The sequence below is a fragment of the Centruroides vittatus genome, unplaced genomic scaffold (genome assembly GCF_030686945.1).
Source record: "Centruroides vittatus isolate TY-2023 unplaced genomic scaffold, ASM3068694v2 scaffold_386, whole genome shotgun sequence".
In the NCBI taxonomy this organism is placed as follows: Eukaryota; Metazoa; Arthropoda; class Arachnida; order Scorpiones; family Buthidae; genus Centruroides; species Centruroides vittatus.
Window position 1 is genome coordinate 6,937,338 of NW_027122706.1, and position 18,961 is coordinate 6,956,298.

Consider the following 18,961-nt stretch of genomic DNA (forward strand, 5'->3'; position numbering starts at 1 on the left):
GATTGTGCTTGGTTCCCAGTGAAAGGGCATTTTAGTCCCGATGGTGTCGAAATGATGTAAATATTTTCGCGACGATTGTCGGGTGATGAAATTTCGAATATTTTAACTTTCGGGCACTTAAAATTCATTCCTTAAAAAGAACTCTTCTTGAGTTCATTTATATTTTAAACATTTATAAGGCGACACAGTTTATTTTTGTAAATAAAAAATCTTTCCCGAAAAAACTTCCAAAAATAAGTGTGTTTAAACCAATGTCGGAATGTGTGCAGAGTTATTTTCAATTCAAACATGGCTGGCATTCTTCGAAAGCTTGCGTTTAATCTTCAACTTCGTTCAACTTTCCAAGAATTAATTTGTTACATAACTGCCTTCTCTTTTCGATGACACGGATTTCCTGCTTTTAAAAATGATATTTCCGCTCTGATCGCATCGCCCTCTATTGCTTAGTCCGATAACTAATTTCGATACGAGTCCTCAAATATGAGGGAATTCGCTATTTCCTCGCACTTCCTCTCTCCTTCGTCGATGGCCGAAGTCCAGATTGGTTGGAGCGTATAAAAAATCAAAAAATCGTATAATTAAACGATTGTAATGTACTCAATTGAAATGTATTCAAGGACGGGATTATATTGCAGACAGCGGAAGGGAATTCGTCCCAATTTTATTACATTCTCCACCCTCAACCTTTGACCCGTTACGCACCATGCCCCGAGCAAAGTGTCCCGGCAAGAGATGTGTCCCAGTTATCGATGGACAGCTTAGTTTTAAATAGAGTTTAACCTATTTGCGCTGTACATTTATGGAGTATTTACGAAAAAAGTATGAGAACGGAATGTATATGTTGTCGCGCTGCCAGTTTCTTTCGCCCAAAAGCGCGACCCATCTCGTAGAGGCAAACTCGTTCACATTTCATTATCTCGTGCTGTAATATATACATCTCATACTCATCCTCGGACTTGACCAGTTCAACGTACTCTGCCATCGTCCATTCACTCGAAAGATGACGAAAAACTGGTAACACTTCATTAGCGAGCAACTCGACTTTTGCTAGAGGCACGACAGTCAGGCTACAGAGGGTGCAAGGTACTCCCAGGTACGCGATTGTCGGACTTGTCCCCTTGACATGAGTGATGTTTTTTTATAATTCAATAAATCTTTATATATATATATTGAATAAATTAATTAAATTTTCGATGTTTTAATCTATTTTAAATGTTATGTAGATGTATAATCAAACGTTTGTGTTTAAGTTGACAATTTTTTCTTTATTTTTTGTTAACGTTAACCAAACCGGATTTTGTCGTATTATTAATTGTGCTTACGACGACTGAGTCCAGATACATGTAACTCATAGTATAACATAATACATATTTAAATTATATATAATTAATTAATATCGATCGAAGGCAATTCATTAAAGTACGCAATTGGAAGTCGTCTCCACCTGTGATTGTCAAAAGTTCAGTCACAATTTCTCAAACTTGCCAAATAATAACGACAAAATCTGACCTCCAACTGACCCTTCCCAGACGGGAACTAGTCGTGTTTTTCCAAGTTTTGTGCCAGAAGGGACTGATATCCTTTCGACTATCGGAATCTACAATTCCATTGTTCTCAATGCCCCACTCCCGGCAGGGATGGAGGAACCTTATACATACGGGAAGAAAAAAATCCAGCCAGCTGTGTGTATAAATTCCCCCCTCCCTGGTCAAGAGAAAGGGACAGACGTCTGCTGCCCTTCATCTACTCTTTCCCCCGTGTCCAGGCAATGGGACCGATGGGAGAATGGGTGGTTACCATGGAAACAGACACGCCGTTCGCTTCTAAAGAAATCAACCTTTTTGATGGGTAAAAGTGAAGACTCGTGTGAAAGTTAAGACATATCGGAGAAAAATAAAATTTACAATCCGTTTCAGGGATGCTATTGCTATGCAAGAATCACTTGCACAACGTTATCCAACTCTGAAGCAACAACTAAAATTGCAGGGATCCATTACAAAGCATTTTTAATTAAAACTAAAATAAGGTTATTTACCAACACTTTATTATTCTTAACACGAATTTCTAGTTTGTTATATAAAAATCTGTAACAAAACTGGATCTAGCATAGTTAGCAGTCTCTAAATTAACTTATTACTGATTTTAAATATTATTTTTTCCGTTGATATAAGTGAGAAACATGCTAATTTTAAACGTTTGCAACCATGAAATTGCAATTCCTTGTATCAAACAATAATTTATTTAATAACTATTTATGGAATACAATAGAAAATTCATAAACAGTCATTTGTAATACGTCTTATAATTTATATTATTTATGCGCCAATTAAGGATTCAAACAGATGATATTATTTTATTAAAAACGAAACAATAACAAGTCTACAACATTTTTTTAAGAGCTATTTTCGCTTGAAGAAGTTTAATAGAAAAATTTGCTTTGATACAGATGATAAAGAATATAATATAAATAATATAAAAAAAACAAAAATTTAATTATAAATTAATTTTGAATCGATTTCAGATTTTCAGAAGTACAAGAGCAAATTTTCAAAAGCACTCATATTGAAGATTTAATATTACTATAAAAAATTTAGGCCTTACACCACGTACTCAATCTAAACATTAAATTATAAAGATACTACAATAAATGTCAGGTAAAGATCAATGTTGCATGACCTATCGGAGTATCTGATTATTATTCTTTTACATTAGAATAATTCTTACTAAAGTTTTATAATTGTGAATAAAAGTTTATAGTTATTGATATTGTATTTGAATTTTCAAAATAATTTCCCATTGTATTGTTATTAAAATTTATAAAATGTGCGAAAACACCTTTCTCTAACATTCACATAAATTTCAAAGATAATCTTGATTTATTACCGTGAATGAAGGTTTATCCATATCGAACACGAACAAACATCTTCCTTCCTCTACAATTCGACGATAAAAAGGAAAGGAAATGTCCTCCATCACGTGATTTAACGAAACCTCACAAAAATCTGTGTGCGAGCGATTGATCGACAATAGAAGAACGTAATCGTAGCGACAACAGAGAGAAGGGAGTGGAGTCTGAAAAAAATACGTTGGGGATACTTTTTCCCAGGGGTTAGGCACCCCAATCCCCCAAGGGTGAACTAACAAAAACTCTCTCACTATCCCCAACCCCACAAAACCCGGCTTTTCCGATACCGGACGGTCAAGTAGGACCAGGTGCGCGACCTAATACTGTCTGGCTATCTATGACCCTACAAGACAGCTGTCCAAAATGTGAGATGGTTTACCATCATGGAGCAGTCAAGCCTTTGACGACCGGACAGATTTATGTCCAGTGGGGGAAAAGGAACAAGCCTTTGGTGCCAAGAAACGTTTCCACTCATTGTAACAGGTTTATGACCACTACAACTTTCAAGATTTATTGGTGAAAATTGGAGACGCCAGAGGTCTGACAAACGCACCTGTAAGGCGCCGACTATTTTTAAATATTTAAAACCCGAAATTTCACGAATTTCATTCGCATGAATATTAATAATTGGATTTCAAGATGTTATTACACTATCGTTTATTTCAAGAAAAAAAGCATTACTTTATGCAAAATTCGATTCAAATTCAATATTAATATATGCAGATACAATCAATTTTATTCAAGAATGTAGTTAATTATTTTATAATTTTGTTAAAATTAATCTAACGAAACAATTTCCGAACAGAACAACCACTTCGACATTATATTAATTAGGGATACTTAACTCGAAAGACTTATTGATATCTTGCAATTTTTCAAAATATGTATTGAATTCTCTAGTTCGTTGATTAAAGAAAATATATTAGAAAGGATGAAGTCATATCATTTTACAATAGCATACGAAATCAGAATTATATTCAACATGCTAATTAGGAAAACCAATCTTTTCTCATTATCTTTACAAAGATTAATCATTTTTGTAATTTATAATTTTTATTGTTTGATTATTCTTTGTTTTTTTAAGAATTTAATAAGACATATGTAGAAGTTTTTTTTAATAAAATAGAACATGAAAGGTCACGCTAATGACAGTTGAGTTTCCAGATATAAATTAACTTGAAGATAATAACTGCAAGATCTACAAGATATGAAATATTTTCGTAAACGCAAAATCTTCATAAAAATCTGCAATCTTTTTAAACCTGGAGGGCATTCATAAGTTCCGCGATCTACTTATAACTGTAAATAAATAAATAAATATATATATATATATATAATAGAAATTATTAAAGATTTAGAAAAATTTTAAATCTCGGGATTTTCTCAAGAATATGCAAATCTATTTTATATCATACGACTTTTAATGTTCCAACTCGACTTCTTTCTTTAGCGTAGAACAAGTCGTGGGAAGGAAGACAACAGCTGCCGTCAAGCGGGTAGGTCATATTAAACCGCACGTGGAGAATCGCACCAGCAAACGGACCACGGAATTCGTCCAGTTCGCTGACCTCTCACACACGTGGAGGAGTTTTTTTCTTTTTATTCTAGCAAGTTTTTCTATCATTAATCTAAAATTTTCTCAACTAGTAAAATGAGTGAATTTATTGAATTGTGAATAGGAATAGCTTATATGTAGAAATGTTTCGTGGTTTATGGAGAAGAAAAAACTGATTTTTCTACAAATCAAGCCAAGATATGCCAGATTGTTCTTTCTCACACACGAAGTGTTCTTTCTCAATGGAACCGAGCCAAATTCTTTGTTCTGTATGCGGATAGATTGTTCACAAATTTCCAAAATTTTAGATGATTGATTTATGCTAATTCTTGGAATGATAGCATCTAACTTAATTAGTTCGATAGTTAGAAATTCTGTACATACTACAACGGAAAGTAATAAAATTAAAATTAATATTATCTGTTAGAAAAAATAAAAATTTGTCACATAAAAAATTTGGTATGGAAAGAAAATGGCACATTCTAAGTCTAACTGTCTTGACCCCATCTTTAAGAACACTGGGACAACGACCCTGATGTCAAAATTCATAGGAACTCTGTGACCACCAAGAATTGATTTATCTACCCCATTTGAAATCTTATCTGACCTTTCATGCATTAGGGTCATTGTTTTACTGATAAGAATAAAGAAACCATAGTGAATAGGCCACATGGGGGTAACTTATACATCCCATTTTACGTTTTCATGACAATAATTTGAGGATGATGAATCACGGACCCATATGACTATGAAAATCACGTGACGCGATAATAATCTCATTCCGGAATTACTTAGGACATTTCAGCCTGTCAATTGAAAATGGCAGTTACCTAGGCGACGCCAATCCCAAACATTACGTCACGACACGAAAGTGAAACATTTAACTAAGAAATCGAATCTCTTGTAGCAAAATCTTCAACATGTAAATCCAAAGCAATGCACAGTTCAATAAAAATAAAATTACTTATGAAATTAGGAGTTCCAAACTGGCAATGTACCTCACTCAACGATTCCAACTCTGCTTTATATCAGGGTTAAATGGTTTGAAACAGTCGTAGGTATACTGTCTTCTAGCTGCTTCAGCCTGCACAATTGGCAAATAAGCGACAAAAATTTTAATAATACAGAAAACATTAAAGAAATTTTCCTATACTGTTTGACTGCTAGGTAGCCGAATTCTAATCGATAAACATCCCAAGAGAGTGGTTTAATTATTGAAAATATTAATTAATCAAGAAATAACGATGCAAATTTGCTTGTTCATATATTTTAATAAGAATTTGACCTTAAATCCTTAAAAATATAAGGCTGCTGTTACCTTGACCGATGATGCAGACCGGTTCTCGAATGCTAACCGAGAAAAACGACGACCCACTAACGACGTTTCTACTTCCGCATAGAGACAAACCACGTGTTGGATGATACTTCCGGTCTCGTTTTATCGATCACCACCCCCATTTCCGGTATTAAAATTATCCTCCATTTAACGATCTATTTTGTAATAATAATCCGTAGTTGATCTTTGCAATCACTTTTGTCTTATTGTTTCGGGGTGATTCTGATGAATATACTTCTTAAATAATGCATGTAAACGCCCTTAAACGGATAAAATAATAATTTTTCTACAATAAGAGGTGTATCGAAACGATAAAAGTACTTTTTTAACGTTTGTTAATCATATCTCGTTGATACAGGAAGTTTGTTATGCATTGAAAAAGACGCATTATCATAATTCCAGTTAATCGTCCTGTTAAACGAAATGAACTGATTTTGCGGTTGGGGTCTGTGCTAAAATTCCCATTTTCCTATAAATAATTGTTTTATAACACATGTTTATGTTTCTACGCTTAATTGTCGAAAGCTTTTTAACACCTTCTGCTTTTTTGAACTCAATAGTTAATTTTTATTTATAAAAAAAGTCGAAATAAATTATAATTAAAGTTTTCATGATAAAGTTTACAACTTGATTTTCACGTTAGTAATAGAAGGAAATGCGATAGATTACGTAATTAACAGAAAACGTATATTATTCCAAACCTGTTTTTTAATACGAAAAATTATCGACTGATATAATATTAGTCACGAATGTGAATTATGGAGTAAGAAATGCAAATATTTCGTACATGTGTTGTTTGAAAAGTACAACGGTCTTTCGCTCTAGGAGGTGTGTCCTTGCTGATGTCACGGTTATGCTTTAAAAGCCCTCCTGTCGCCACTCTGTATATGGCATCTACTAACGACTCTTATAAGAAGGAAAAAAATCCTGCATAGTTCCAGTTTAAACAGCAAAATTTTTAATTTCGAAAGTAATAAGTGGGATTTTCCCACCTTATTGCTTAAATTGCATATTCCTAGTGTAAAAATCTAACTAGAAATTTAACCTTGATCAAAATCCGAAATTATATAGTTACAGTTAATTATTTAATTTTGAAAAATCTCTTAAAATTTAACTTATTCTGACCTCAACACCGGTTAATCAGGCAGATGCTTAATGCAGTTCAATATAATTTGACCTGATTAAAATGACATTTAGTGACCTCGGTTTCCTTCTTCCGAAGATAGATGTTGGTACCTGTACGGGCCGAATATGATTTAATATATAATTAAAACTGCATCAAAAATATATCAGAATGATTTAAGATTCATTAGACATTTGTTACAGATGCAGAATCACATCTGCCCATCAAAAAACAGTACTAAATGTAGAAAACAGGTGCTATTGTAAGTGTTGCAGACATTCAGTCGTCGAGAACTTCACTTCATCCACTTTCGAAAGTGTGAGGATGGACGTGTGATTGATTGGCATGTGGGACTTCCTTTCTACCCTAGCAACCTAATGAGTTCAAAAAGATTCCAAGTAGACGAGAGAACTGAGTGTTATCCGGTTACTGACGTACCACTATTTCGAAAGATGAAGCGGGGAGAGTATATAAAAAAGAATTGTTGTAGTTTTACAGTGAGGTTATGGTGTCAGCAGAATATCATAATTAATTGACCACAGAAAGAATTTCAAGAAACGTTATTAAAAAACATTCTCGTTACATAATCTCATTTGGGAGTGATATTTCAGCTAGAAATAAACATGGGAAAAAACTGCTTTTAAAGTGAACGAAATCTACGATGTTTATATATCATTAAGCATTACAGGATGAATATAAATATTAATTATAGGCTAAACATGTCGTTAAAAAATAAGTTACACTAACGAAAAACTTTAAAATAGCATCTTAAAGAAATAAATCTTAATAAAACTATAACATAAGTTATCTATAAAAGAAAGTAAATATTAGCTATGTAATTTAAGAAAATAGTAGCATAAATTAAAGCCATATTGCTTATGTAAAAAGCATATTTTCCTACATTAATTTTTATTCACATCTTAAGCGTAAGTACACGCTAATGATAAATTGTAAAAATAATACTTCCAGATAGAAAAAGCGGGTGGCACTTTAATGCATCCATCACAAAATTAAAAGATAAATGCAACTAATTACATTATGTCAAAATTTATAATGGTGTTAATGGATTGAAATGGAGTGTTGGCATTTTGCATGATCAGAGATCCAAGTCCAAAGATTATTTACTAACAAATTCGCTCAACAGTTTCCTCGTTGATAAACCAATGTTCGATTAAAAACTGTTTTAAAGTCATTCTTTTAAATCTTTGAAAAGTGGTCACGTTACATTCTAACAATTTAGTGAGTTTTTGGTAAATTATACATTTTATCGTACAATCTTTAAATTTTGCAATGCGAAAATACAATAAGCAGCTTTTCCCATTTTCTGATAACAAAAGTGAATGTACCGCGTTTCCGATAAGTTTGATTTTCGAAGAATTAGAAATAGGACTTTCGAACTTCCTACCGAATATTATCTCATAATAATGATTAATTTCCTGCCACCACCAATGACTGATGCCATTTTCTTGTTATCGCAATCTAATACATGGTGAGATACTAAAATTCTGATTTTGTTTAACAATAAATGTTCGGTAGCAGAGTAAGTGCCACGGTGCCATTTTTAATGCGACATGACGTCACGAAGAGTTCTGGACAATAAAAACGATCATAAAACACAACTTTTATATACGGTAAAGTCCCGTTGTAGTGAAAGCCTTTCAAGGTCATTTAACCGAGGTAATTTTACTGTTCTTTAAATCTAGGTCATATATTTTAGCTGCTTCTCTTACGAAGCGTTAAAATCAAGGTAAAGTTGACGACGAAACGACTCGAAAAACTCAGGCCCTTTCATCCCATTTGCTAGCTGGAGAATGATTAATATGCAACCCCGCAATTTAACTGGTGAGCAATAATTGTTGTCTGCACTTAATCGAGAGATGGTTACTGTCTATTGTCTAAAAGGGACATTTGTATCGATTGTAAGGGAAAGGAAGAACTGCGAGCCTATTGTCCCGACGATTGAACTTTGATTTGGAACTCAATGCGTGGTCCATAACACGTGTCGCCTGTTACACGAATTATCCTCTTCTATTATGTTAACACCTGTGTTCCCCACGAATAACCACTTTTAACTCTATCTCGTCTATTCACGTTTTGAACACCGATACAATTGAAATTAACATTATAAATTTAAAACCATTTTTTCCTACAAAATTTGGTGTTATTACATTTGAAATATAAGAATTACTATTATTTCTTTTTAAGACTAAACATGTAACTTCATTAAAAAATAAAAAGGCATATTTTAAGTTATTCGATTCTACTAAATAATCTATTATTCTATGACTGCCAGTTTAGTATTAAACCTTTATTTTGTTTAATACGATCATATCACTTGCATTTATATATTTATTTTCCCACTTCTTAATTAATATCCCGTGCAATGTTTAATGACGAAAACGGAACGGTTCATTCACCAGCAACTTTTTCAATATTCAAAGATTAATATTTATTAATTTCTTACCCCGAATAGGCGGAAGTCACGTGAGAAATTTCGTCAAGCATCAAGGACATCTGGCAGCGTATGACGCAATCATCCCGGTGGTGACCGGTTCTTATCATAACGCGTGCAAGTGGCAGAATGTTCTACCTTTACTTGAGCCTTAGAACTTCTCTAATGGCATCAGCTCAATGGTGAATGAATTTTTCTACATGCAAATCGCAACACCGATTAAAATTCTGCGATGAAAATACCAATACAACATCCAATTTCTTATCTTTTACGTCTAATAACAAGAATTAATTTTACTAATTAGTAATACTGTCTAAATAAAAAGAACTATTGAAAATTACATTAAATGATTAATTCCAATTATTACATAATTTATGTACCAACAGCGCATTCTTAAAACACATGACTTTCGAGCGATTAATCGTATTAACATCTACAATATGACTTCCTGTCTCCGTTGGAAACATCACTTTTTTACGTCACTTCCTTTATAGGCTGCTCCAGAGCGGGTGAGGTCGCGCACGCGCAGCACAATCACTTCCGCGTGGTTGCTTCTTAACTTCACCCCTCGTCACGTGTTCGAGATGGCATCAGTATTTGCAATCGAGTCAGGCAACCCGTCGACTACCTGACAAAAGCTGTGTAAATACCTTATATCTTATTTGCAGCACTTTAATGCCAATCGACGTGCGTTTTTAATTGGTTGATTAAATCTAGCGAACGATGCCACTGCGTGCAACGTGACAATGTCACGAGAGCGTCACGAACTCGCTACCTAACCCAGTTATAGAATAGTGGTGTCACATATTGGAACTTTGCCAAGAGCCCTAATGCTGCTGTCGGTACCTGACCTTGAAGCGAACATCCCATCCCGTCCTTTAACTGGATCGCCCTATTCGTATTGGACTCGCCTGACTTGAAGAGACCACAAAACTACTATACCGACGAATAGTGTGGATAGGATATTTTTTCATTTTCTCTCCCATTTTAAATCAAATACCATATTTATAATTTGAAAATTTTTTAAAATATATTTATTATTTTATATCTTCTAACCGATTTTATCCTATCAGTTAAAAACTTTATTTATTTAAAATCTAGAAATATTTACAACTGTTTACTTAGAACCACATGCTATTACTTACGTCATATAAATATTCATTTTAAATTATTCTAGGATATATATACTTTATATTTTAGTAAAATACAATTTTTATCAAGAAAGAATCTTATAAAAATAATTACTTTATCAACAATTTCGTTTCTATATACAAAATTAAGCCTATATTTATATAGGATCTATATTTTAATTACGTAATTTTTATAATAGAAATAATTACTTTATAATAATATGTTAAACATATGAATAAGCAAGCCATAACAATGAAAAAATATAATTAAAACAAAGATGAATTATGAACAATTCCACCTTGAAATAAAACTCCAATATAAAATAAGATCTGCTTTTTTTTTTGTTATAAATGCAGGTGTTTATAAAACAAAGTTTCAAAAACAATTCCTAGTATAACTCCAAATACTAAATTTGAGTGCAAGGTTCTCTTGGACATTCGGTATACACCAATATTTAATTTAACGTAAACAGTTCGCATTACTAAAACAAAATAAAAATACATCGAATTTATTCATTTTTAATACAGGAATTAATTATATATAAGAAACAAAACACTTCTAAACCGCTTAGTAAAGTTAGATATATTCGAAATGTGTTAGAGACAGTGTGGCATATGAGAATCTTAGTGTGGTATGACTGTGACCACACTTACCACTGGAAGCTTTAAGTGGGGTCATGACTGGTTACCAAATATAATCACCCGTTTTTACATTGGTATATCATTACATGTGTTTAATTCATAACCAATTCTTTTTTTTTTTTAAAGTTTGCCTTGTTATTAGTGATTTAATTAATAGTCAAAAATTGTGGAATTCGAATAGCTCAGATTTATATAACAAAATATTTTAGATAAAATAATATATAAACTGAAATTCAATATTCTTTTTTATAATGGTAATACAAATACCTAACATAACAAAATTTAAAAATTGCAAATTAAAATATATATTTTTTAATTGTTAGATGATATCAGAAGCAAAGATAAAGATGTGTATCTTATTTTCATTAACGATAGCAACTCAAATTTCACGAAATCAATACGTTCATTATAAGGCACTTATAGTCTTGTTAGCATTTAGCCGATATAATATGTATATATTTATTCAATATATTATAGTGATTTTATTCAAAGTGAAGAAACTCGATTTGATCTCATATAAGAGTAGATTTTAAACATAATCTTATATTACTAATGTTAAAAATTTTTTTAAATGAATTCTATAAAATTATTGTTTGAAAATTATATAAGTAATCAGTAAGTTTACCTCACTGTCCTGCTATTTCAAGGTAAACATAGTCATTCCAGACACCTGCCAGACGGATTTTATACATAATGTTACTAAAGGAATACCATAGGTATTTGCTATCACGAAACTTACAGAGTGGAACAGGTTAATGACTTTCCCTATTTTCCTACTTCATTTTTTTTTATCCTTTCCAAGGCCGATATAGCAATAAGGGGAGGGAACTGCTCTTGTTTCCTTATAAATGTTTTATCAGCTGATATACTAAACATACCCATTTCCTATATACTGTAATGTTGGCTATTTTAACTAATAACGATATTGTAAAATTTCAGATTTCAACATTCCACAAATCATACTTTATATTTAGAGAATGATAAAGAATAGCTACATCATCATTTAATAAACAGCCCGTTTGAACAAAATGAAAAATGGAAGAGATTTAACTTGAGATTCTAACTCAAATTTGATTTCTAAAATGAAGAATATTCAGTTATTAATTTCGAATATGTCTAAGGAAAGAAAGCAGGTGAGATTTTTAAGTACAATTCGGCAAGGAAACTTCTTCTTCCATTTTCAAATCGAAGGGGGCGAGAGACAGTTATTATGAGTAGAGAAAGTATAATTGATTAAAAGAAAAAGTAGCGAAAGTGGAGCGAAACGGGGGGCTTGCAGAAGAGAAAGAAGGCGGGTGCCAGTGGGTCGCCAGGCTGCTAGGTCAACGTTCCTTGATGACTGGCAAATGTCGGAAGTCCCGTCATTTCCGGCAGTCCCGCACTTTAATTTCCCCGCGGGGAACTACTAACCAGGTTAAGCAGTAAAAACCCAAGAACAGGGAATCCGACAAAGTTAAAAAGAAGAACGTCTTTGTTTAGCATAAATGTACTCTCAATTAATATTTTACAGTATATGAATTCCAATAGAACCACTAAAGAGCCATTTCAGAAACTAACATTTCTTACAAGAATATTGTAAAATTGATTTGTGATCATTTGCTCGCATCAATCGTATCTCTTTCTTTGATTGAAAAAAATACATTTTCAAATTTTTAAATGACGATATTCAGTTAATTCGCTGGAAGATAGATGAAGTGAAAATGTCCAAAGGCTACTCCCGTGGATAGACCAGAGGTTAGGTAAGCTAAATTAGTTGAACACGAACGGTTCTGGTCCATCCACCCAACAACCTTGACCTCAATTCTTTGGTCTGAGTGCTATGTAGACAGTTTTCATAGAAATTCAACATGTGGCAAATAAAGTTCCAAGTCGACGTCGATGTTTCCTGGAGTAGTTATGTAATTTTTTCATATTTAATAATTGTTACATAATAATGCATAGGGCTATAATTTATCGATTGATTCTGTTAATACGAAAGTAAAAATAATTTATTTGCATACTAAAAACGAGGTCAGTAATCGTTGGGGTGCCGATTTGGGAATATATGATCTTGGCATACTGACATAGTAATCTGATTTCAAAATTTTTTGATAAGAAACCTTTATGAAAAGTTTGCAAAATTTCGAATCTTCCACCTAGGGGATGATTAAAGTTTTCATTTCTGTTTAACATTTTATGCAAATATTCTATTTTCATATTATAATTTAAAACGTTCTTCGGCATTTCCACGCCAAAAAAACCTGTTTTTGTCATAAAAACTCCTTATTAACTAGTATCAATCTTAAAAGTTTCAATAAAGAAGATACATTTTAAATCTAGTTATATATATTTTTAAAATAAATTATCGTTAATCATTAATGGAGTGATGGATTATCCATCATTTACCCATTTTGAAATGTCTGCTAGCATAAATAAATATTGAAAAATATTTAGAAACGGGTTTTTTTTGTTTTTATCAATATTATGTCAATAAGGTCACGTAAAAATTTTATAACGAGAGTTTTTTGAAAAAAAAGTTTCCTAATTAGAATAACAAATAACTCTGGCACATTTACATGATTTCTATTGTTTCATTTGTTAAAATATAAATATTTAGAAATTATACATTTACAACATTATTAACATCATTTATAAAGTTTTACTGCTTCTTCTATGTCCAGATAAATTTATTGAAACTATAAATAAGAAAAATAATATTATTTGTGATTCTTTTAGCGATTATAGCAGTTTTTCAAAAGTACAGTATGTCTAGTTATACAACCAAAACCAATGGTCAGAAGATAAATCACTTGGTAAAGCCACAAATCTTGCGTTTATCAGGCACTTTTTGCGATTTATACAGAAAACCAACACGACAAAAGAAAATATAATGGAAGTTAATTCAAACGAAAGAAAAATTAGAAAATTATATTATTATCGGTAAGGAATTTACAATCAAATATTTACTTGATTTATTGTCTTTTATATTATATTGACTTAAGATATTTTAAAGTATATTGCGATATAAACGTATTTAAATGAATACAATCTTTACTTTTGCCAATCAACAGTACATTACACAGTAAAGAATCTTAGCCTTGTTTAAATTTCTTTAATGTATCTCAGTCAAGTTTCCAGAAAGATAAATATTTTGATTATTAATAATCAAAGAGATAAAATAGTCTTCAAATTATAATTAAAATAGCCACAAAATCTTTTAACTCGTCTTTCAATTAGCAAAATTGAATATATTCGAGATCAAAAGATCCAGTTTTAACAATAGACGACAAATCAGTTAAATATGTTTTGAAAAGATATGCAAATTTATCTGGAGACTCCTTCGATCATTCTAAACGTTTGACGAAATTCGTTTATACTGAATAAGATATCTTTAGAATATTTCATCCATAAAATTTGTTTTAAATTATACACGCGCACATTTTTATTTTACATTTAATTGAAGCGATATGAATATATAGTAGCAACACTTAAAAATTTTCATATCTAATACAAATATATAAAAGTAAAAACCAGAGATAAGTATTTATACTCATTTTATCAAATTTAATTTATCATTACTTAATATGAATGAATATGTACTGTATCTGGCCAATTTTTCTGTTTACAAAATTCTATAGTTCGGAGCTATTTGTATAGCGACCATATACCACTTATTCCTAATTGAACTCTTTATTTTTATTGGTACAATAAATTTTGTTTAACTCTTTCCACTAAGGAAGGATTCCTGCTTTAATGTTTATAACTGTGGTGGTCCTGTCGTGTACAAACCAGTCGGTGAGTGAAAGGGTGCAGAAGTTGTCTGTCCTCTTGCCAGTGATTTTAGCTTTTATCGTTTTCGTGTCAACCAACGGCGTAAAATTACTCGTTAAATTATCTTAATTTAGTTTCTATCCATCACAAAATGGCAGTTTCGCGTTATACTTATACTAATAGAATACCTAAATCTTTATTTTATTTTATCACCATCAACTGTGCTTGTTTTAAATACATTTTTCAACAATAGTAATTCTTTTAAAAAATATTTTTACTTTTATATGCTTAGTTAACTGTTTCTTTATAAAATTTAAAAAGAAATTATTGAGGTTACCAGACTAGAAAAGAAATCAATTTTCAAACGCCAACAAGATCTTATTCATCCATGTCAGAATTATCGCAGTATGTTGTTAATGACATCTGTTACGTTTTCTATCTTGATAAAATATAATTTTAATTTTTGATAGGATACACCCATGATCTCAGGTCATTAGTTGGTAGCATATATCTAACTATAAACGCCCATTACCAGATTACAAGAGAACGAGGGATGTTCATAAAAATTACAGATGTTAATTATTTTATGCCTTTTAACTAGACTTTTTTTTTATAATTGTGTATATTTACTTAAAAACATTAGTAGATAAATAAATAAATGAATAATATAGAGTAATAATTTATAGAAATGCTAGCAATCAATTAAAAAGTGGTAGATACTTTTAAAAATAAGTTCACTTTGTGCACTGTCATTACAAATTTGAAATTATTAATAAAAAAAGGAAAAACTGCCACTAATGTCCCCTATATTCTAGCAAATCTTTCTGAAAATTTTTGACCTGAAAATTTATCATGCTACACTGGACAATGTAACACGTAAATTAAATGAAAGAAAACGGCAGCCTGATCTCGAAATAACTCTATTATTCTCATTTTAAAATAGAACCAGGTCTTTTCCATTTTCGTACTAAAAGTTGCTTAGAGTGAAGCGGAGATAAGGTCAAAACCGTATGTCACCCACAAAAACTGGCGACGTGTCTGAACGATGGGGTTAGCAATACCTCAGGCACTTTATAACCCGAGTTACTTGAAAAACTTCAACTCTTGGCTAAAATTGAGCCATAAATATAACAAACAGTTTAATTAAATCTTGAAAAAGACGAAAAGATAAGCTATCGAGTTAAATATATCGTAATTCTATTCTAAAATTATAGAAGCAATGAACAATATTAGATTTTTAAAACACACTCGAGAGATTTCGTAATTGAGAGTAGGGGAAACTGATGGCAACCTTCCAAGGACAATTGCATAGTTCGCAATAAGTTATCAATGATGAATACCAACTTTCTGGCTATTTGCTTTGGCGGCTAATACAAACGCCTTCTTGCCAGTCACATGATCTAAACAAACACAACAACACGTGACCAAATTATTTTTACGACTAAAATAGATATACACAATACTCACTTTCCATCCGGCGGAGCTATTACTGTCTCCTTTATCCTTGAAATAAGGAACATTTTGTACCATCCAATCATATATTTGTGACAACGTTAATCTCTGTTCCGGTGAACTCTGTATCGCTTGTGTTATAAGTTCAGCGTAAGACATATTACCCCAAGCGTTTCGACGAGACGAGTTTTTTTTAGGAGGTTGGCCACATTGATCAACTCCACTCGAATTATGATCTTGAACCATAGTCGATTTGTCGTCGTCTTTATCGGCCACATTTTCTGGTCGGGGCAAAGGCCAAGTATTGGATCTGGCACGTGTCTGTGGTTCAAAATTCGGATCGATGTCTGACATATCCATATTTCGAACAGCGGCACACAAAAATCCTACAACAAACTACAGAAAGAGGAGAGAGATATGACGAGCGCCAGTCAATGCGCAGTCAGCAAGTAGTGGTAGAATGATCAACAGGTTATACTACTGTACGTAAAAAGGCGACACTATCAGACTTCATATGGCCATTCTTCCAGTTCATATTGATCAAGTCAACTAATTACAGTACGCTGGACATCGCTGCTCGAAAATCGTATCATCTTCGAGAACTCGAAGCTCACAGAAAAACGTGAAAAGCAAACACACTTGTTGAAATAACTAGTAACAATTCGTAAGGGTATACTGTAATAGGAAATAATAATACAGTCTGCTTCTAGCAGGAGTTTTCAAGTTTCCTCGGAATAGCAGTCAGAACGAACATCCTAACACCAGCGAGTCTGACTGTGTTCTGCCTCTCTCGCTTTCTGCTGGGCCTTCCCACGCAGCGTCGCTGACGTCAGTACAAACGTCATCGCTCTTCTTGACGATCTGATTGCTCGGTTTGTCCGCGAGATGGCGCTTTTCTCTATGCTATCGGGAAAAACGCTGCTACTTAATGAACTTAATGATTGAATTTGTGGCCTTATGAATTCATTAATCGTATTTTCTTCTCAAGATTAACGGTAATAAAATATCACCGGCCAAGTTTTCACTCTACATTTATTGAATTATAACTTTTTTAATACCATACGATGGCAAATATTAGTGCAACTTACGTGCGATTACAGATAGCCACAAATAGATTAGAAACTTATATTTAAAGCTTTATATCATTTTTAAGCATGTTTTTACAGAAAAAAGTCTGTTTAAAATATTCATTTCGTTAATTATGTGTTTAGCCGTTTAAATAATGGCATTTTTACACTTTATACTCGAACATTTATGCAAGTCGCAAAATGCATTAACGCCTTTACTTCGCTAGGATTTTTTATTGTAAAAGATACAAAGTAATTTTACGTTCATATACATATATAAAAAAAAAGCTGTATTTATGTAGTATAACGTTCAATTTGAATCGTCAATAAACGATGAATCAAATAAATAACTTATCATTATAAACCATTGTATAAAATACTCGATTATAAAGTATCTTAGAAAGAATAGATAAAACTAGATACACGATATACGAGCGCATTGTAATTTGTTAAAATAATAATTATATACTAGAAAATTTCCAATAATTGCTAATAAAGCAATACTATAATAAATTATATTATAATTACATATTTAACAATAATGGGAGAGTATTATTATATACAGTTTAATGATGATTTATGTCTCGATTAAAAGAATACCGTATTCAAAAGTCCAGAAGATTTTAAGAGGAATGCCCGATAATAGTTTCTATAGCCTACACTCTTGACTCACAAGTTTCTGACTAAATAGTTATGAGTAAATACAGTAGTTTTGATATTTTAAACTGATAAACTATTAATAAAATAAGATAAAAGTTTATTAATGAAATAAGATTATACGGGATTAAATTAAGTATCGAAAAGAACTTTTTATTTCTTGTTTTTTTAAACATAATTAAGCTTACTTCTCTTCAAATAATTTTATCTTATTCATCTTTTTAAAAATTTCAGTTAATTAAAATTCTATAAAATAAAATTTAGTTTTTCTTGGAGCAACAGTTGATGCGGTTTAATTGGCTTAAGAAATATTACAGATTTTTGATAAAATTTCTCTACAACAATTTTATTGAGATTATGGATATAATGTACTGTAGATCTAATTAATTTTTTTCATCTCACAAATTAAACGATAATCATATATGCGTGCAGAATATGATCACAGATTAAAGAGTCTTGACAAGAGAGGACAAAGGTTAAACTTCATTTTGATAGTAAAATATCACATTTTTTTATTTAGTTCAACACTTGGAAATTTTATCAGAAAACTTCAATGCAATTTCAACGGGAATAAGTTTACATATGTACTGCAACTTAAGCGGATGGCTTATTGAAGCATAGAATAGGGAGACCGGTTTGGTCGAATTTCTAAATTTAAACAAGGAAGACCACCTCTTGTTCTGTTATAAAAGACTTTTAAATCCCCAAACAAGTTCAATTGTAAGAAAATATTAAACAATGTAAATGATAATATTTAAAAAATAAATAATTGTTATAGTTATTAGATTCTTCATACTGGGTTTATGTTATATAAACATAGTAATAAGCAATTGGACAATTGAGCAACACTACATTTGAGAGCTTTATTTGGATTTCAGCAAAAGAATTAAAT

At 31.7% G+C, this 18,961-nt stretch overlaps 1 protein-coding gene across 1 annotated transcript in view; it reads right to left on the reverse strand.

Moving 5' to 3' along the window:
- LOC136988838 (forkhead box protein O-like) overlaps positions 1 to 17,140 on the reverse strand; it is a 28,919-nt gene extending 11,779 nt beyond the window's left edge. Inside the window, 1 exon segment of the mRNA XM_067286814.1 lies at positions 16,361 to 17,140. Within this exon segment, the coding sequence (XP_067142915.1) occupies positions 16,361 to 16,705 (345 nt within the window). The 5' untranslated portion in view covers positions 16,706 to 17,140.
- Positions 17,141 to 18,961: the final 1,821 nt, after the last annotated feature.